This window comes from Anguilla rostrata, chromosome 17 (genome assembly GCF_018555375.3).
Source record: "Anguilla rostrata isolate EN2019 chromosome 17, ASM1855537v3, whole genome shotgun sequence".
Classification (NCBI taxonomy): domain Eukaryota; kingdom Metazoa; phylum Chordata; class Actinopteri; order Anguilliformes; family Anguillidae; genus Anguilla; species Anguilla rostrata.
Window position 1 is genome coordinate 6,063,897 of NC_057949.1, and position 19,173 is coordinate 6,083,069.

A 19,173-nucleotide genomic window follows, 5' to 3' on the forward strand; every position below is an offset into this window, starting at 1 on the left:
TGCTGAATTAAGTAGAATTAAGTACACATGCAGACCAAAGTCCTATATAAAAGTGCTTTGGACGATGATGGATAGGACACATACAAGTCATGCGCGAGTTCTACGTCCGTTTTAAGATCAGTGTTTTGTAGTTAAACCTTATAAGCTCTGATATTTTAATTAAGATCTTTTTGCAATGTACCGCGGAGACTGATTTGATTCAGTGGTTCTGTGCCGTGAGAGCGCGTAAAAATTGTCCTCCTATCTGATTGGACAAGGTTCCATCAACGCTTCAGCCAATGGGAGAACAGATCGTTGCTATAAGTACGACCGTTGTCTACCGTTCAATTTATTCTACTTTGTTTATTGAGACTAGAAAAATGAGTGGGCGAGGCAAGACTGGTGGTAAAGCAAGAGCGAAAGCTAAGACCCGCTCTTCCAGAGCCGGTCTCCAGTTTCCGGTAGGTCGCGTTCACCGATTGCTTCGTAAAGGAAACTATGCTGAGCGTGTTGGTGCCGGTGCTCCAGTTTATCTGGCCGCCGTGCTCGAATACCTCACTGCTGAGATCCTGGAGTTGGCTGGTAACGCTGCCCGAGACAACAAGAAAACCCGCATCATCCCCAGACATCTGCAGCTGGCAGTGCGTAACGACGAAGAATTGAACAAACTTCTGGGAGGCGTCACTATCGCTCAGGGCGGGGTACTGCCCAACATCCAAGCTGTGCTGCTCCCCAAGAAAACCGAAAAGGCTGTGAAGGCAAAGTAATTTTTGCTTCACTCCCACTCAAACCATTCATTCAAAGGCTCTTTTAAGAGCCACCCCACATCTGTATAAAAAGTGCGAAGTTGTCATTTGAAACAATTGAAATTCACGATAGTTGGTCTTGTGCTGTATAGTGTCCGTAATATGTGCATGCCACAGCTTTGTATCGATAGGTGGTTCTGAATTACCGTACGATAGCTGTCATTCCCAACAATTACTGAACCATAAATTCCACAAGCTGTATTGCACATTTACTGTTTTGAATGATTATTTACTCAAGCCAGGTTGTCAGAAATAACTATTTACCATGAAGACTGAAAGTCCCATATTCACATTAGTAAAACCTCACAACGTGATAAGTTCAACGTCTGAGGTAAATCTGCAGGCTCCTAATTTGTGAAGGTGTGGACACACTGTCACCAAAATGACCTGCTTGGTTGACAATGAAATCGAAGACAAACTGCTTCCGAAGATTTTTTTGTTAGAGATTTAATCAAAGCAATTTATTGAATAAACGTATTTTATTCGGATATGCAACCATATATATCACGTCAAATTGTAAAGGTAGTATGTATGAACATGCTTCACTGTTCTGAGCACCGTTTCACTGTTTGAGTCATACAATACAGTGGATTGTGCTGGTCTGAGTTACAAGACTAGGAAGCAAAGATAAATCAAGGCGGTAAAGGAACAGTTTAAATTTTTGGCGGCAGAGGAAGCCGAATAAACTAACCAATGGCCTCGGGGAATGAAGACAGGATCTGGGCCAATGAGGATCCGTAAAAGCCTACCCAATCAGTTTCTCGCTGGTATGCTTTAAAAGCGTGTGTTGGGTACGTACTGAGAAGTATTTCGAAAAGCAGTTATCAACTGAGACACGATGGCTAGAACCAAGCAGACCGCTCGTAAATCTACCGGTGGTAAAGCTCCGAGGAAACAGCTCGCCACTAAGGCGGCGCGTAAGAGCGCGCCTGCTACAGGCGGCGTGAAGAAGCCTCATCGTTACAGGCCTGGTACTGTAGCTCTGCGAGAAATCCGCCGCTATCAGAAATCTACTGAACTGTTGATTCGTAAGCTGCCCTTCCAGCGCCTTGTGAGGGAGATCGCTCAGGATTTCAAGACCGATCTTCGCTTCCAAAGTTCTGCTGTAATGGCTCTGCAGGAAGCGAGCGAGGCGTATCTGGTTGGTCTGTTTGAGGACACCAATCTGTGCGCAATTCACGCCAAGAGAGTGACCATCATGCCCAAGGATATCCAGCTGGCCCGCCGCATCCGTGGAGAGCGCGCTTAAAATGGCTTGACCTAACACAATTGGAACACCAAAGGCTCTTTTCAGAGCCACCTAAGAATTTGTCAGAGCAGCAAATGTCCGTTTTCTTATCTAGTGACTATAGCTGTACATTGTATTCATCCCCTAATAATTTTTCAGTAATTCCATCCCAATCTCCAGTAATATTTTGGGTTTTATAAATGCTTTTTTTTCATGATTTAATAAATTGAGCTAATCTCTTAATGACCCATCAAACATTCGTAATCCAAAGAATAAATCTATTCTTGTAAGGAATTCCACTCATGTCTTGTAGATGTAAAAGGGGGGGGAGAAGCTATCAATGTTGCATAGATTTAACATTCACATAGTGAACCAGAACGCCCCGAATAGAATAAAAGATGTCCTATGCCTCCACCCTACATTGGCCAATAAAGCTCCGCAACAGATAAAACAGAGCAGAAGCTCGAAGTTCTCCATTCAGGTCCTCTGTTGTTGTTGAAAATGCATATAGTTGGCCTTCAGACTACCAATGTACATTAGTAACCCATGTAGTCACCTGATATCTGGACTTACAACATAAAGACAGCAGTTTAGTAGCGTAGTATAATGGGTAAGGTGCTGAACTTGTAACCTATACCACAAATATCACGCCAGTGCGGAACACAGTCCCTCTATAGCAATAACTGCCAGAAGTGCAATGGAAAACAGAAACCCCACTGTCCACCATGTTCCGAATATCAGAGACAGAAACCCCACTGTCCGTCATGTTCAAGATATCAGAAACCGAAACCCCACTGTCCACCATGTTCCAGATATCAGAGACAGAAACCCCACTGTCCACCATGTTCCAGATATCAGAGACAGAAACCCCACTGTCCACCATGTTCCAGATATCATTACATTTACATTACAGGCTTTTAGCAGACGCTCTTATCCAGAGCGACTTACACAACTATTTACATAGCACTTTACATTGTATCCATTTATACAGCTGGATATATACTGAAGCAATGCAGGTTAAGTACCTTGCTCAAGGGTACAACGGCAGTGTCCTTACCCGGGAATCGAACCTGCGACCTTTCGGTTACAAGCGCAGTTCCTTACCCACTGTGCCACACTCCGTCCTATATATCAGAGATAGAAACCCCACTGTCCACCATGTTCCAGATATCAGAGACTGAAAAACATGACAGCCCATCGCAAAACAAATGTGAAGAATTTATTTTATTTTATTTTTTAGTTTTAAGAGTTCTTTATTGCACAAAACGCAGACATATATAAAATAAGACTAACATCTTGACATTTATATTATATCTCATAAAAAACACGTTTTTAACGTACAAAAATGCCAAGTTACTCAAAAGTATTGATATCAAAATGACGCCAAGTTACGGTACTACAAACAATATAGGCTATCTTGCCTCACCGAAATTACATAAGATGTTTTTCAAAGCAATGCTACCCAATATTTCCTCAATTCTTTCAAGTCATCCTTGTGTGAATTTGTACAGTCTGATAAGCGTATACGGTTTAGCAGTTTCGGTTTGCTATAAATGTAAAACAGTGGCTGTGACAAAGCGTGCGGTGGCGTAAGCGTAAACACAACAGAAGCGCAGGTGAAATATGGCTAGTGTATGTACTCACGGATTTGACGGCCATCCAATGAGCCTTGATTGATAAAAGAATGAGCAAGCCCGTAGAATTAGAGCTCCCTAGGTTGCAACTTGTATACCCTTCTGTCCTGCTCCGTTGTCTGTTATTTTGTGGAGATGCACTTTTAGTGTTTGTAAGGTTTATAAGGCATTTTGATAGGCTTATCAGCAGGTAGGAATCCTCTTTGCTGTTTTGCTAAGCTAGAATCGGAAAAGTTGATAGTGGAGAATAGGAGCAGAAGCATATGTTCCAGCAGGCTTTGCATATGAGAAAATAACAACAGTGTGAGAGAAATAGGACGAAATGATGAAATTGCGTAGTTGAAACAATATGTTTTTAGCAGAATGGGCATGTAGGTGAAGGTTGACATGATCACAGAATATAGTGCGGAGTAAATAAAGTGACCATGAGCGAGCTTAGTTTGCTTATGGAACGCTATATATAATAGTCGGTGTAAAGAATTAGTTATTAAAATGGAGGGTTAAGCAATGAGTGAAATCTATTGCACTGTTGTGCTTTTCTCATGTTCAGTACTAGTAGTTATACTTATTGGTGAGTCATGATTTTAAATGTAATGTTTTAATGGGGAGTTGCAGAACGTACATACGTAGTAATTGTTTGTATGTGGCTAGATAGAGAACAGGGTGAGGTAACATGACTGTAGAAACGTGGCGTTTGCTGATAAGAAGGTTTTGTACGGTAGCCAAGTGAAAAAATATAGTTAGTAGAAATGGCACAGCGGTGAACTGGTGTAACTTTTTAATAAAAGGAATACATTTGCCGTCATGAAATGCATATGGGTGGCCGTGAGTGAGTTTTGGTAAAGAAAATATAAAAGCGTAAGAAAACATTAGTGTAAAAGAGGAAATTATCTGCCTGAGGGTGAGGCGGGATTCAATCCTTCAACCGGAGGTTTACCAGGCTGTGACTTTGTTAGTGCAGCACCATGACATAGCTATGCAATGGGTGAAATATCATTAGCAAACCTGTCCGTGGTTTTAAAGAACACAGGCCAGTAAGCACAGAAGAGCTCCCGTTGAATCCATATGGCTTTGCAATATTGTAGCCGGTTAACAGTTGAACGTACAGACGGTACGTCATAATATAGTGTATACGTTCGGGGAACGGCTGGTAGATATGGTGCAAAAGCAATAATTGAGAAGTAGTAGACAATTATTAGTGAGGGTAAAAGCAGGTTAAAGTAGAGTAAAGGTCAGAGTAAAAAGGTATGGGTATTTTGCGTGTGTATGCGAGTTTTTTATTGGGTCGTGTAGGAGAAGATTTGGCAGGTGTCGGTAAAATGTCCAATGGGGAGACATGTTATTAGTGGGATAGGCAGCAGGACAAATAAGAATGAGAAGAAGAAGAAGAAGAAGAAGAAGGAGAAAATGCAAAATCCCCTTAGTTTGGGACTTTATTGTGTGGACATATGAAGTTGTTTATGAAATCGGTCTGTTGGAATGGGGTCAGAAGTTACAGAAATTAATGTTTTTAAGGGCTTAGAGTCTGTGGTCATTGTTGTTATTTTATTACCACTCCAAATGAAGTGACCCAATCTTGGTCCACCCAGACTACTAGCTAATTATATGAAACGCTAATGTTCTGTCCTAGTTTTGCGATATTGACTTGTATCAACGGTAGTTTTAATAATCTGTGAAGCAGACGTCATGGTTGCTCAAGAATGTGTTTTTTTTTTATTCAAACGGACTTGTTCGGAAAGCAGGAAGTCCCCTATATATCTGTTGGCATACTGCCAGCGCGTGTTATTGTGAAGTGGAGTTGTTTTGTAACCACTAAAATGTGTCCAATGTTACATTGTGTGGAAGAGGAAACAATAGAACACCTATTGATTAACGAAGCAAAACCAATCTCAATTATATATATAAAATAAAATAAAAATATATGCCTAAAAATGTATCGCAATTTTTTGAAAGTCTAAAAATACTCCAATCCTCGGAAGGCCGGAGTGCTGGGGGCGGGATTTTGCTAGACCCGCCTTACCGTTGAAACTAGGCTTCAATCAGGTCGTCTTTGCGCAAATATATACAAGCGCTATTGACTGTATTTGCATTTCTTCTGGAAGGTCTGCTGTCAAGCTCTTGAGAACAAAAGAAAACATGTCAGGTCGCGGGAAAGGCGGAAAAGGTCTTGGCAAAGGAGGCGCTAAGCGTCATCGCAAAGTTCTTCGTGACAACATCCAAGGTATTACAAAGCCAGCGATTCGTCGTTTGGCTCGCCGTGGAGGAGTCAAGCGTATATCTGGTCTGATCTATGAAGAGACCCGAGGAGTACTGAAAGTGTTTCTGGAGAACGTCATCCGTGATGCTGTCACCTACACCGAACACGCCAAAAGGAAGACCGTCACAGCTATGGATGTGGTGTATGCTCTGAAGCGTCAGGGTCGCACTCTGTACGGCTTCGGCGGCTAAGTCTTTCCGTTTCACACATCTGATCTGTAATTACCCAAAGGCTCTTTTAAGAGCCACCCATATTTTCTATGAAAAGCAGCGATTCCTCCTTTTTTTGATATGCCGATCTCATCTACCAGTTTTCGCTGGTTTATTTTCTGTTTTGCGCCGTGTGCTTGTAGCAAATCATGTCTACGTAGGAAATCTAGCAATTGTTAAATGCTTTAGGACTGCAGCCGCGAACCGCCGTCAATGAAAGTCGCGGCAATAATCGCTCTGATTGAATCAAGATTTGTTTTTGCGCTCTTCAGTTCACCTTAGTGGCTCAGTTTGTCCACTTCCAGTATTTATTTTATTGAACTCAACTCTTGGTCTCAGTTTAGTCAGTGCAAAATACAAAACCGTATTTGACATCTGGAAGATGAGTGGAATTCCCTATAAGAATATTTTATATTTGGCACCCCTGGTCAAATTGTGTTTTCTTAAATCTAGTGAAATAAGTGAATTACTACAACTTCTGAGTTTACAAACTTGAACATGACATTTTTGCAAATTTAAAATCAAAATTAGTATTTATTGGCCAAGTTAAACCAATTGGGGAGGGGGGATTTGAATACATTTTCTCAATTTTGGAATGAACTCCCCACAGAAGTCAGCACAACAGAATCCCTTGCCATATTTTGCACAAACTGCAGATCCACTGCTTAACGCTCTGCCTACTCCCACCCCGTCTGCCCTTATTAATTTGTTTTAAGATTGTAACGGTTTACATAATTTTCATATTCTAGATTGGCGTAAGTTTACGCGTATGCAGCATTTTCTTGAGGTCGCACTTAATCACTGATCTGCAAATGTCACCAGTCAATATTTAAATGTTTAATCTTAAAATAAGATCTGTTTATTCCACCGGCCACAATTTTACACAACCCTATTTTTAATATAATACTTAGGTGTATTGCTCCCAAACCTCTGATTTTTTTGGTTTAAATAAGTCACTACGAACAACTTTTAAATTCGTTCCCCATATTAATTGGACTGACTCTTTTGTGTTAAAACTGATCAGAAAATGTAGTGGGAGCTGAATGCAATGCACTGGCTTGTGATAGCACTACAATACCATTAACTAGTGTTCCAGTCACTAGATGAGAAAATCTGTGACCGTTTTCTCCCCTGCTTGGCTGCTCACTGGGGGCAGCGGACAGAGAGCAAACGTGAAGTAAAATGACAATTGATCATATCTACGTGTCAAGTGAATCTGTATGCAAGAACATTTTAACAGAACTAAAACGTGGAAGGACAATTGACATCAAGCATGGCAATGCAAACCTTTGGGAAACACTGGACTTTTAATATAGAAGATGCCTTACCTATTGTATTTAGGTTTTCTTGTTTATGTAATTGTTTGTAATGACTTGTATAATTGAAAAACTTTATTTATAAAAATAAAAAAACAGCAAACCTAATTCACACGTTCTACGAGTTAAAATTAAGCATCAGCAACCTAGAAATGATACACTGGAAATGCCACAGCAAACGCTAAAAGAACATGGACAGATTTGCTGTTCTGACAAATTCTTAGGTGGCTCTGAAAAGAGCCTTTGGTGTTCCAATTGTGTTAGGTCAAGCCATTTTAAGCGCGCTCTCCACGGATGCGGCGGGCCAGCTGGATATCCTTGGGCATGATGGTCACTCTCTTGGCGTGAATTGCGCACAGATTGGTGTCCTCAAACAGACCAACCAGATACGCCTCGCTCGCTTCCTGCAGAGCCATTACAGCAGAACTTTGGAAGCGAAGATCGGTCTTGAAATCCTGAGCGATCTCCCTCACAAGGCGCTGGAAGGGCAACTTACGAATCAACAGTTCAGTAGATTTCTGATAGCGGCGGATTTCTCGCAGAGCTACAGTACCAGGCCTGTAACGATGAGGCTTCTTCACGCCGCCTGTAGCAGGCGCGCTCTTACGCGCCGCCTTAGTGGCGAGCTGTTTCCTCGGAGCTTTACCACCGGTGGATTTACGAGCGGTCTGCTTGGTTCTAGCCATCGTCTCTCAGTTGATAACTGCTTTTCGAAATACTTCTCAGTACGTACCCAACACACGCTTTTAAAGCATACCAGCGAGAAGCTGATTGGGTAGGCTTTTACGGATCCTCATTGGCCCAGATCCTGTCTTCATTCCCCGAGGCCATTGGTTAGTTTATTCGGCTTCCTCTGCCGCCAAAAATTTAAACTGTTCCTTTACCGCCTTGATTTATCTTTGCTTCCTAGTCTTGTAACTCAGACCAGCACAATCCACTGTATTGTATGACTCAAACAGTGAAACGGTGCTCAGAACAGTGAAGCATGTTCATACATACTACCTTTACAATTTGACGTGATATATATGGTTGCATATCCGAATAAAATACGTTTATTCAATAAATTGCTTTGATTAAATCTCTAACAAAAAAATCTTCGGAAGCAGTTTGTCTTCGATTTCATTGTCAACCAAGCAGGTCATTTTGGTGACAGTGTGTCCACACCTTCACAAATTAGGAGCCTGCAGATTTACCTCAGACGTTAAACTTATCACGTTGTGAGGTTTTACTAATGTGAATATGGGACTTTCAGTCTTCATGGTAAATAGTTATTTCTGACAACCTGGCTTGAGTAAATAATCATTCAACAGTAAATGTGCAATACAGCTTGTGGAATTTATGGTTCAGTAATTGTTGGGAATGACAGCTATCGTACGGTAATTCAGAACCACCTATCGATACAAAGCTGTGGCATGCACATATTACGGACACTATACAGCACAAGACCAACTATCGTGAATTTCAATTGTTTCAAATGACAACTTGGCACTTTTTATACAGATATGGGGTGGCTCTTAAAAGAGCCTTTGAATGAATGGTTTGAGTGGGAGTGAAGCAAAAATTACTTTGCCTTCACAGCCTTTTCGGTTTTCTTGGGGAGCAGCACAGCTTGGATGTTGGGCAGTACCCCGCCCTGAGCGATAGTGACGCCTCCCAGAAGTTTGTTCAATTCTTCGTCGTTACGCACTGCCAGCTGCAGATGTCTGGGGATGATGCGGGTTTTCTTGTTGTCTCGGGCAGCGTTACCAGCCAACTCCAGGATCTCAGCAGTGAGGTATTCGAGCACGGCGGCCAGATAAACTGGAGCACCGGCACCAACACGCTCAGCATAGTTTCCTTTACGAAGCAATCGGTGAACGCGACCTACCGGAAACTGGAGACCGGCTCTGGAAGAGCGGGTCTTAGCTTTCGCTCTTGCTTTACCACCAGTCTTGCCTCGCCCACTCATTTTTCTAGTCTCAATAAACAAAGTAGAATAAATTGAACGGTAGACAACGGTCGTACTTATAGCAACGATCTGTTCTCCCATTGGCTGAAGCGTTGATGGAACCTTGTCCAATCAGATAGGAGGACAATTTTTACGCGCTCTCACGGCACAGAACCACTGAATCAAATCAGTCTCCGCGGTACATTGCAAAAAGATCTTAATTAAAATATCAGAGCTTATAAGGTTTAACTACAAAACACTGATCTTAAAACGGACGTAGAACTCGCGCATGACTTGTATGTGTCCTATCCATCATCGTCCAAAGCACTTTTATATAGGACTTTGGTCTGCATGTGTACTTAATTCTACTTAATTCAGCAATGATCTGCCAGAAAGCAGCATTACTGGAAATGAGTGTGGTAAAAAAAAAAAAAAAAAAAACTACCCATTTCCCGCAATTTCATTATCAAATAAATATAATGACCCAGAAAATGATAGTACCTCCATGAATTACTGAATCGTGTATTTGACTTAATTTCATGATTGTACCAATTATTATCAAGTTTAAACAAATACTTGCAGTTCAGTATTGGGTTGCAGTATTTAAGTTTATAATGGAGCAGTCTTATCCCATACCTCCCTTTTTCCTAATTAGTAATGTTCCGATTAGCCAGACTTACGGTTACCAAGCTGCAGTTGCCCCTTTGTATTGTTCGAGGTATTCGTTACGTATATCAAAATGATGAGTAAGGCTGTAAGCATTAATGCAGGTGTGTAACGCAATATATTCACTTTGGTCGAAGGAACTCTCAGATTAAATGACTATGTTTTCCACTTAGAGTTGCAATGTATGTTTAACGCCTGGAGAAAGACTCGTTTTTGGAAGTACGTATATAGGTCAGCATTGGTTTTAGTTTTCGGAAACGTTTTTAAGTGACGAGTGCTGAAATTGGGGTATAATGGGCTTTGCTTGGAATGTTTTCGGTTGCTACGGATTTCCGTGAAGATTTATTGTTCTCCGATTATGACAAAAATAAAGGAAACGCTTGGTTTAAGAAAAACCCCTTTGTTTGAGCGCGATTTTTCAAACAAGGGAATTAAGCCAATAGAATTGCAACAATCGGCCAATTTTTTATGGTTTACTAACTGCCGCCAATGAGAATCCGCTCTGACATCACCCGCTTAGAAGAGTATGGATATTTGCATATAAACAGAATATGTGCACGGGCAACGGCAGGAGGGGACATTCGATTTCTATCAACTGAAAAAAATGCCTGAGCCCGCTAAGTCCGCGCCTAAGAAAGGTTCCAAGAAAGCCGTTACCAAAACGGCAGGGAAAGGAGGAAAAAAGCGCAAGAGGTCTAGGAAGGAAAGTTATGCCATCTACGTGTATAAGGTCTTGAAACAAGTGCATCCTGACACCGGTATTTCATCAAAGGCCATGGGCATCATGAACTCCTTTGTCAACGACATTTTTGAACGCATTGCTGGTGAGTCTTCCCGTTTGGCTCATTACAACAAGCGTTCCACCATCACCTCGAGGGAGATTCAGACCGCCGTGCGCCTGTTGCTGCCTGGAGAGCTGGCCAAACACGCTGTGTCTGAGGGCACAAAGGCTGTTACGAAGTACACGAGCTCCAAGTGAACTACCGCAATGATGCTCAACCCAAAGGCTCTTTTAAGAGCCACTAACATTGTAAACAAAAGGCAAAAACCATGAATCTTGGTATTTATGAATGGAATAAGTAGATAAATGGGAAGTGCTTACTTTTAACCGGTGTATTTCGTGTTCTATTCAGTACATCTGGTTAGTCTAGAACCTTGGTACAAACCAGATCCATACAGCCAACATCCACATTGTATGGGTTATGCATGTGACAACCTCGTAAACCAAGTTTCCCTTTGTTGACTGCCTTTAATGGAAAGCGTTTTACTGCTTATTTTTAGCTAGCTGACAAGCTATGCTAGCTACTATTATCATTGCTAATTTTATTTAGCAAATAACTGCCAATGAGCATGAAGGAGGGGTAGAGTGCTACTGTGGGTGTACTTGCCTCTAAATGTGGGGAAAAAAATACATGATTGCAGGTGAGTGGGTGTGCATCTCCAGCTACCGAAAGACTTCATTCCAATCTCGCGTTTTATGATGAGTTGAAATGCACAGTTCCTTGATGAACTCTGAGGCGGGACTTCCAAGTTAATCTGAAGCTGAGGAATTTATTTTTATTTTATATTTAAAGAATACAATTTTTAAAAATAAGATGTGTAGATGCACTGATGCAAGAAATGTGGAGTAGTGTATCAATGTGGGATAGGTGCAATATACAGCATATAGAGAACTGAAATTCCCCAAGAAAAATAAAATAAACTGTTCTCTGCCCCAAGTGCCTCCACCCTACCTTGACCAGTAAAGCTCTGCAACAGATTTCTTTTTTAAATAGCAGAAGCTCTGAGCTATCCAGACAGGTCCATCATTTGTTTTTGCTGTTCCTGAAATAAAATAAATGCCTGCTCGGTTCACAGCTTCAGACCAGAAGCTGCAGAAAATAAAGCAATTACAGCAATTAAGTTACCTTTAAGACTGCTGATGGACATTGGTAACCAAAACAGTCACCCGATATATGGACTCACAACCTTAAAGAAAAGACAAACAATTATTAGACAAAAATATCTCGGCAGAGCCACAACCCATCCCTAGCAAAACTGCGGCAGAAGCACAATGGATGTCAAAAAACCACTGTCCACTATGCTCCACATGCTACAGACCTTCAAAGCACTATGTCCCATCTCAGGTTGAAAGCAGTCTAAAGGCCCAACTGTGACCTCCGCATCACAGTATTTTAAGTCACATTCCAGTTATTATGCAATGGAAACGATAAATCATATGCACATGAAAGTCTCAAGGAATACTTAGGAGCGACATAGCTCAGGAGGTAAGACCGATTGTCTGGTAGTCGGAGGGTTGCTGGTTCAAACCCCGCCCTGGGCATGTCGAAGTGTCCTTGAGCAAAACCCCTAACTGCTCTGGCGAATGAGAGGCATCAATTGTAAAGTGCTTTGGATAAAAGCGTTATATAAATGCAGTCCATTTACCATTTACTTATTTGTGTCAAAATCAAATCTATTTTCTTGTGCAAGTAATGCCCAACTGCTGAGGTAGTGTGACCAAGCAGTCCAAGGTGCTGGATGAAGGCTCCAGTCTCTTCAGAGGTGAGGGTTCAAATCCCTCCACTGCCATTTTCCGATGAACGAATATTTAAAGTCGCAAGGCATAAAAACTCACGTTTCCCAAATCAAATCATTGCTGCATTTTTCAGGGATCGAGTACCGTGATTTCACAGTGTGACAATTTTCAGAGTGAAGACCAAAAAACATCTGGTTTAAAGGAATACCTTCTGGAAAAATTTTGCAACAACAGAGTTTTGGTGGTGCAGTGGCGAACATGGCTGCTTTCCGAGCACTTGACTCAGCTTCAGTTCCCTGACCTGTGAAAGTTGCTTTATTTCCCATTACCTTGCAGGCCATCTTTTTGCTCAATTGATGTTGTCGTTTGCAAGAATCGACAGAACTGCAGTAGGCTCAGAGAATCCTCTCCAAGCACCTGTGGACAACATCATCTGGGCTGCAATGCACCATAGACTGTGTAAGAAAAGGGTTATGTATTCAGTATAGTGTAAGGAAATCTAATCCTGCCAGAAACCTTTTCTTTTGGGAAGACATTTACATCGGTAAATGGATCAATATTACAAAACGGTGTGAATGGTATTTGCCAAACGGAGCATGCTAAACTCCATGATTTTCCCCAGTTATCTTTTTTAGAATGTGTATTTTTGAGGAGGTGGTTTGGGATGTCAACTCAGGAGTGGATATGGGTTGCATAAAGTAAACTAGCAAGCCACTAATCGACCCAAAGGCTCTTTTAAGAGCCACTGATACTCTTATTGGAGGCAAACATTTTCAACGAAGTTTAGTGTGGAGCGGGGCTAGCTTTTAATAATAGTTGTGTGGTTTTTAAAGCAATAACTGCACAAAGAACAAAAAAAAAAAGAAAAAGAGACTCTTGATCTTGAAAGAACACGTCCAGCATTAAAATGGATCGGATTTGCTATAATGTAGTTGTAGCTGTCTAAATGTATTTTTACAAAGTTTGTAAAATGAAAATTGATCTATAAAGCTCTTTAAAAAATGTGAAGTTGCGTTCATGTGGTGTAATGACTTGCCTCAGTTGTTCAGAGATTTGGACGTGTGTGTTGTTTTTGCAATAATTGACAATCGTCCTAACCAAGATGGATTTGATAATAAATACTAATTTAGATTTTTAATTTGCAAAAATATGCATTTTCAAGTTTTTTAAACCCAGAAGTTGTAGTAACTTGTATTCACTTAGAAATTCAACAAAACATGCAATTTGACCAGGGGTGATAAAACATTTGCATCCCACTGTACATGCTAAATACAAATGGATGCTGAGGAACCCAGTTTTAAACAATTCAAAAACCAGTATTCAATTAACATTTGGAAGAAATAAAGTTATTGCTTTTAACAACCAGTCAAAGTTAAAAACAAGTGTTGATTGGAGCCCAGTCAAGGCAAATAAAACCCGAATTGTGTTTTAATGTCTTACAACACAAAATGATAAAACTTGGATAAATGCTTTCAGTAACTTGAAACAATTGGCTGGAAAGACATTCAACAGTTCTGTGCTCAAACTTGAGCTTTTGATTTAAGTTCATAATTTCTGTATGGCTGATTTTTTATTTATGTTGTATATTTTTTATTGTTGAATATTTTTTATTATTTATTTTATTTTACATTTTTTGCTTCCGTTTTTAGCATTTTCTATATATTTAAAATATTTTTTGCCAAAGGCGTTAAACTTCTTCAAACGATGTTATGGATGCAAGGGCAGGCTCACCACAATATGACCTAAAAAAAAAATTCAACATTCAAGGGGGATATCCGACGTCCGTGAAGGGTAGGTGTAGTTACTGCACGAGTATGTCCAGAACAAGGCCAAAGTTTGTACGTGAAATAGCGGAACCATTTATACAGCAGTATATTGATGACGACTGAGAAAATACCTTGGTCTTGATTACAGGCTAAACAATGTTTTCTGAACAAGAATGCTTGGTTCAGCAAACGTTGATATGTAACGGCGTTGAAATACCAGCAAAGATGTCCGCTGTGCTTTACTACCAAAAAAGCAACTCCTACTTAAAAGTCTCACATGGGTATTTTATAAGTCTTTTACTCTTTCGTGTTTTCACACGGGGGTTCTGTGAATAATCAGCCAACAATTTTAAAGTGTGTGACATGTTTGATAGTTTTAAAAGGCAAATCATGTGGAAGAAGCACTTTTTACAGTTACGTTTCCGTGACAAGTGGTTATGTTTTGTATAAGCTGGGGAAAATGCGGCAATATTGTTCAGGATATAGAAGTTAATTTGTTGGTGCAAGGACTGTTGTTGAACATTCCAGGCGTTTTTCGTTCGTAAAATGACTGCGCGGTGTGTTATTTTATCAATATTGGCGAAAAGAAAACACAGTGAAGTGAGTTTTCAGGAGCCGAGAGACGCTGTGCTGGGCTGGTTGAGTCTATACGGTCCTCATGTAGCATTTAAGTCCAGCCCCCTGACGTACGAGCAGCTGAAACGGAACATTATCTTTGACTGTTCGTGTGAGAAGAGCGAATCTAACGACAAAGAAATGGCAGAAGTTGCTCCAGCCCCAGCTGCAGCCGCCCCGGCTAAGGCTCCCAAGAAGAAAGCCGCAAGCAAGCCCAAGAAAGCGGGGCCGAGCGTTGGAGAGTTGATCGTGAAGGCAGTTTCTGCTTCTAAGGAGAGAAACGGAGTCTCTCTGGCTGCCTTGAAGAAGGCTCTGGTCGCCGGTGGCTACGACGTAGAGAAGAACAACTCCCGTGTAAAGATTGCAGTCAGGAGCCTGGTGACCAAGGGTACCTTGCTTCAGACTAAAGGAACCGGTGCCTCTGGCTCATTTAAACTCAACAAAACCCAGCCTGCTGCGAAGAAGCCCGCCAAGAAAGCGGCTCCTAAAGCTAAGAAGCCAGCTGTGGCCAAGAAGGCAGTAGCGAAGAAGCCTGCGGCCAAAAAGTCGCCAAAGAAGAAGCCCGCTGCAGCTAAGGTGAAGAAGAGCCCTAAGAAAGCCAAGAAGCCGAAAGCAGTGGCTAAAAAGCCGGCTAAGAGTCCGAAAAAAACCAAGAAGCCGGCAGCCGCAGCAAAGAAGGCGACCAAGAGTCCTAAGAAGGCAAAAGCGGTGAAGCCAAAAGTTGCCAAACCCAAGAGCGTCAAAACCAAGAAAGCGGCTCCCAAGAAGAAGTGAGCGCGTATACTGTAAGCTAATTTCATAAGCATCAAAGGCTCTTTTAAGAGCCACCCACAACTTCTTGAAAGTGCAAGTTCTTTCCATTTTAGGGGAACAAGGACACAATTATTGCAATGGAGCCAAACACAATCCTTCCCTGGCAAAAATAGTCCGAAGCAAAATGGATGATAGAAACCCCACTGCCCACCAAGTTCCAGATACATCAGCCCATCTCAAAACAAATGTAATCTGAAGGCCTATCTGTGCCATCCACATCACACTTTTTAGAGCTGCATATTTTTGCATTTGTTTTCAATCTATGAATGTTTTATTTTCTTACATTTCACATGTATCTAATTTGATTTCATATTACTACACTCAAAAACGTTTAATGTGATTTTTGTTTTATATTTTTATCCAAATTGACATCATTTTGTATTTGTTCTTTTAGGTATTTGCTTTATTTTACGTGCTTTTAACCAAAGATAATTAAAGTTTGTTTTTAATTAAATCATCTGGAAAAACTAACAATGCAGTATAGGTGTAACACACACACGCACACACAGGACCAGAATGCCCCCAACTAGAAAACGGTATTCTGTCCTGTCCCACCACCCCATCTTGGCCAAAAAAAGCTCAAATATTACATCATGTAATATATGTTAAGCCGCGTTTCCACCAAAATTACCAAAATTACCAAATCATCCAAATTATTATTAGGAACTACTTTACCAGGAACTAAAAGGTTCCTTCAGCCAATGGTTGTCTGCGTTTCCACCGGGGTCTAAAGTACCGCGAAGATTAGGCAAATTAGCCCACTGACGTTGTCGTCGGTCCATCTGTCATATAATTTCTTCTGGAACCCCATACTACCACCGAAGTAGCCTACATTATTTTCTAATAACCGGGACAGCCCGGAGGGGTTTATTCCACTTATATACAACGGGTTACCAACAATGACTATATATGGTTACTTTTGTATTTATTGATTTTCATATATCCTCTCAAACACATTCATTAACAGCAGAAAACATGCACACGTTGTAAACAATTTGCTGTTTTATTACTTTCTCGTCGTCAATTCCATATAGGCTAATCGCAAAATGACAAGAATAGAACGAAAACTCGGACTTGCGTGAAAATGTAAATTAGTAGTGGTACAGCCACCGTTTGCTTTCCTTCGAAGTTACTGCTAGCCGAGCAGCGAAGTATGCCCTCCAGATGCGAACCATGCACCATAAATGAGTCCATAGTCTTCCTGGTCTTTTTGTGGAATTGAAAAATGGCAGTAAAATTGAGTAAAATTACGGCAGTCTGAAAAAGCTAAAGGGAAGATTACTAGAATTAACCTGTTATTTTACCCGGATAAAAAGTGCGGAAGGTGATTTCCAGTTTGCTTGTACTGTATCACCAATGTTAATTATGCAGAACTACCGCATACCTCACATAATTGTATCAAACGTTTTGAGTCAATTACAACGGACTAACAAAGAAAATCCGGAAGAAAATATTCAGCAACCGAATTAATCCGTTTGAATGTTTTGGTAGCCTACGTAATATGCTGTCCCAGCACGAATGCTTAGCATTTTATAAAACGAATACTAAAGCAAGAAAAGAACAGAAGAGCACACGTTATAATTCCAAGACGTTGACAGGCTATAATCAAAAGTAGGCTACTGCGCCGCATAACATACAAGTTTGATTTGAAGTTATTATGAAAATAAATTGGTTTGCCGCTGCATATTTTCAAACATGGCGGGTAATGGCGGAAAATAAATACAACACAAATGCTACGAGTACTCGACCAATCAGAAATGTTCAGCGCTGCAAGCTCCACCCAAAAGGTTCCTGTACTTTCGGAAAGTACTACCCCCCGAGCAGGAACGTTTTGGGGGGTAAAACAAAGCCCCCAGAACTAAATTTAGACCCTAGTTCCTGCGGTGGAAACGCACTACGTTCCTCAAAAGGTTCCTAGTTCCGGGGTATAGTTCCTGCGGTGGAAACGCGGCTTTATATATTTCTCCCACAGTCCAAATACATGCAGGCTAGGTTTATTCGGGAGTCTAAATTGCTCCTATATTTGAATGTGTGAGTGAATGGTGATAGTGCCCTGTGATTGTATAATATTCAAATTCTGTATTATTCTATTAGAATTACAATTAAAAAATTACATTAATATTACAACAGTAATATTAAATACACATAAAATAAATACCAGAAATAATAAAAGTTGACAAGGACAATTATTCAAACAAAATCGTAAAGCAATTACACTCCGTTGAAACTAAGGTTGAGATCAGAGACAAAAAATGACAGAACAAAAATATTTTCAGTTCCTTGTGTAATACATTCAGGGTTTGAGGAGCATATCTTTTAAAATCACTTTTGTCCAAGTCCGAAGAAATTTGAGGAATTTGGAAAAACTCAACAGTCTTGTCGACAAAACTAGAGTCTGAAAAGGCAAATGTTTCATGACTCAAAGTGAAGTGAGGTAGAAGGGTAATTTGTGAAGGAGGGCTTTATAAATAAACACACAAATAGTGATCTCTTGTTACAGAGAAAAAGGGCCACCCAACTTTTTTATACCGGACACAGTGATGAGTACTGCAACTGTTCCCACTAATACATCTAAGCACAGAATTATAAACGGCATCTAGGGGTCACAGAGTGATACAAGCAAATGGTCAATAAATTACATCCCCATAATTACGCACAAAAAGAAAAGCAGATTCACAGTATTTTAACTCCCATTACAATTATTCTCTCATATAGGGATTACCATTAGGGGTACAAATTCTTCTTTTCCGTTTTTAAGTACTACGCCGCTAAGACTGATTCAATTCAGTTGTCCTCCTTTCTGATTGGACAATATTCCGTCAATGCTTCAGCCAATGGGTGAATAGATTATTGTTATAAGAACGACCCCCATCCACAATTCAAGTTATTCTTTAATTTTTCTCAAGATTGGCAGAATGAGTGGCCGAGGAAAAACTGGGGGTAAAACCAGAGCGAAAGCTAAGACCCGCTCTTCCAGAGCCGGTCTCCAGTTTCCGGTAGGTCGCGTTCACCGATTGCTTCGTAAAGGAAACTATGCTGAGCGTGTTGGTGCCGGTGCTCCAGTTTATCTGGCCGCCGTGCTCGAATACCTCACTGCTGAGATCCTGGAGTTGGCTGGTAACGCTGCCCGAGACAACAAGAAAACCCGCATCATTCCCAGACATCTGCAGCTGGCAGTGCGTAACGACGAAGAGTTGAACAAACTGCTTGGAGGCGTCACTATCGCTCAGGGCGGAGTACTGCCGAACATCCAAGCTGTGCTGCTCCCCAAGAAAACCGAAAAGGCTGTGAAGGCAAAGTAATTTGCTTAGCTCCCACTAACCATTCACTCAAAGGCTCTTTTAAGAGCCGCCCATATCTGTATAAAGAGCGCAAAGCTGCCATTTGAATTGACTGAAATAACTACGGTGTCAATCAATTTTTAGTTAATATCCTTGAG

General features: G+C 41.0%; 8 protein-coding genes across 8 annotated transcripts in view; 5 read left to right on the forward strand and 3 right to left on the reverse strand.

Moving 5' to 3' along the window:
• The window catches only part of LOC135244056 (histone H1-like), a 792-nt gene extending 701 nt beyond the window's left edge, over window positions 1–91 (reverse strand). Inside the window, exon 1 of the mRNA XM_064316254.1 lies at window positions 81–91. Within this exon, the coding sequence (XP_064172324.1) occupies window positions 81–91 (11 nt within the window). The remainder of the gene's footprint in view (window positions 1–80) is intronic.
• Window positions 92–283: 192 nt separating this feature from the next.
• Window positions 284–19,136, forward strand: LOC135244057 (uncharacterized). Its single transcript, XM_064316255.1, has 4 exons — window positions 284–743; window positions 7,789–7,916; window positions 9,008–9,281; window positions 18,641–19,136. The coding sequence occupies exons 1-4, from the start codon at window positions 360–362 to the stop codon at window positions 19,034–19,036; spliced, it is 1,182 nt and encodes a 393-aa protein (XP_064172325.1). The 5' UTR covers window positions 284–359; the 3' UTR covers window positions 19,037–19,136.
• LOC135244232 (histone H3) lies at window positions 1,603–2,092 on the forward strand. The gene has a single exon (XM_064316543.1). It carries the CDS (start codon window positions 1,624–1,626, stop codon window positions 2,032–2,034), a length of 411 nt encoding a protein of 136 aa, XP_064172613.1. The 5' UTR covers window positions 1,603–1,623; the 3' UTR covers window positions 2,035–2,092.
• LOC135244236 (histone H4) lies at window positions 5,749–6,153 on the forward strand. The gene has a single exon (XM_064316547.1). It carries the CDS (start codon window positions 5,784–5,786, stop codon window positions 6,093–6,095), a length of 312 nt encoding a protein of 103 aa, XP_064172617.1. The 5' UTR covers window positions 5,749–5,783; the 3' UTR covers window positions 6,096–6,153.
• Window positions 7,647–8,120, reverse strand: LOC135244233 (histone H3). Its single transcript, XM_064316544.1, has one exon. The coding sequence runs from the start codon at window positions 8,113–8,115 to the stop codon at window positions 7,705–7,707; it is 411 nt and encodes a 136-aa protein (XP_064172614.1). The 5' UTR covers window positions 8,116–8,120; the 3' UTR covers window positions 7,647–7,704.
• Window positions 8,937–9,434, reverse strand: LOC135244229 (histone H2A). Its single transcript, XM_064316539.1, has one exon. It carries the CDS (start codon window positions 9,375–9,377, stop codon window positions 8,991–8,993), a length of 387 nt encoding a protein of 128 aa, XP_064172609.1. The 5' UTR covers window positions 9,378–9,434; the 3' UTR covers window positions 8,937–8,990.
• On the forward strand, window positions 9,923–11,130 carry LOC135244235 (histone H2B). The gene has a single exon (XM_064316546.1). The coding sequence runs from the start codon at window positions 10,627–10,629 to the stop codon at window positions 10,999–11,001; it is 375 nt and encodes a 124-aa protein (XP_064172616.1). The 5' UTR covers window positions 9,923–10,626; the 3' UTR covers window positions 11,002–11,130.
• LOC135244228 (histone H1-like) lies at window positions 14,980–15,749 on the forward strand. The gene has a single exon (XM_064316538.1). The coding sequence runs from the start codon at window positions 15,063–15,065 to the stop codon at window positions 15,693–15,695; it is 633 nt and encodes a 210-aa protein (XP_064172608.1). The 5' UTR covers window positions 14,980–15,062; the 3' UTR covers window positions 15,696–15,749.
• Window positions 19,137–19,173: the final 37 nt, after the last annotated feature.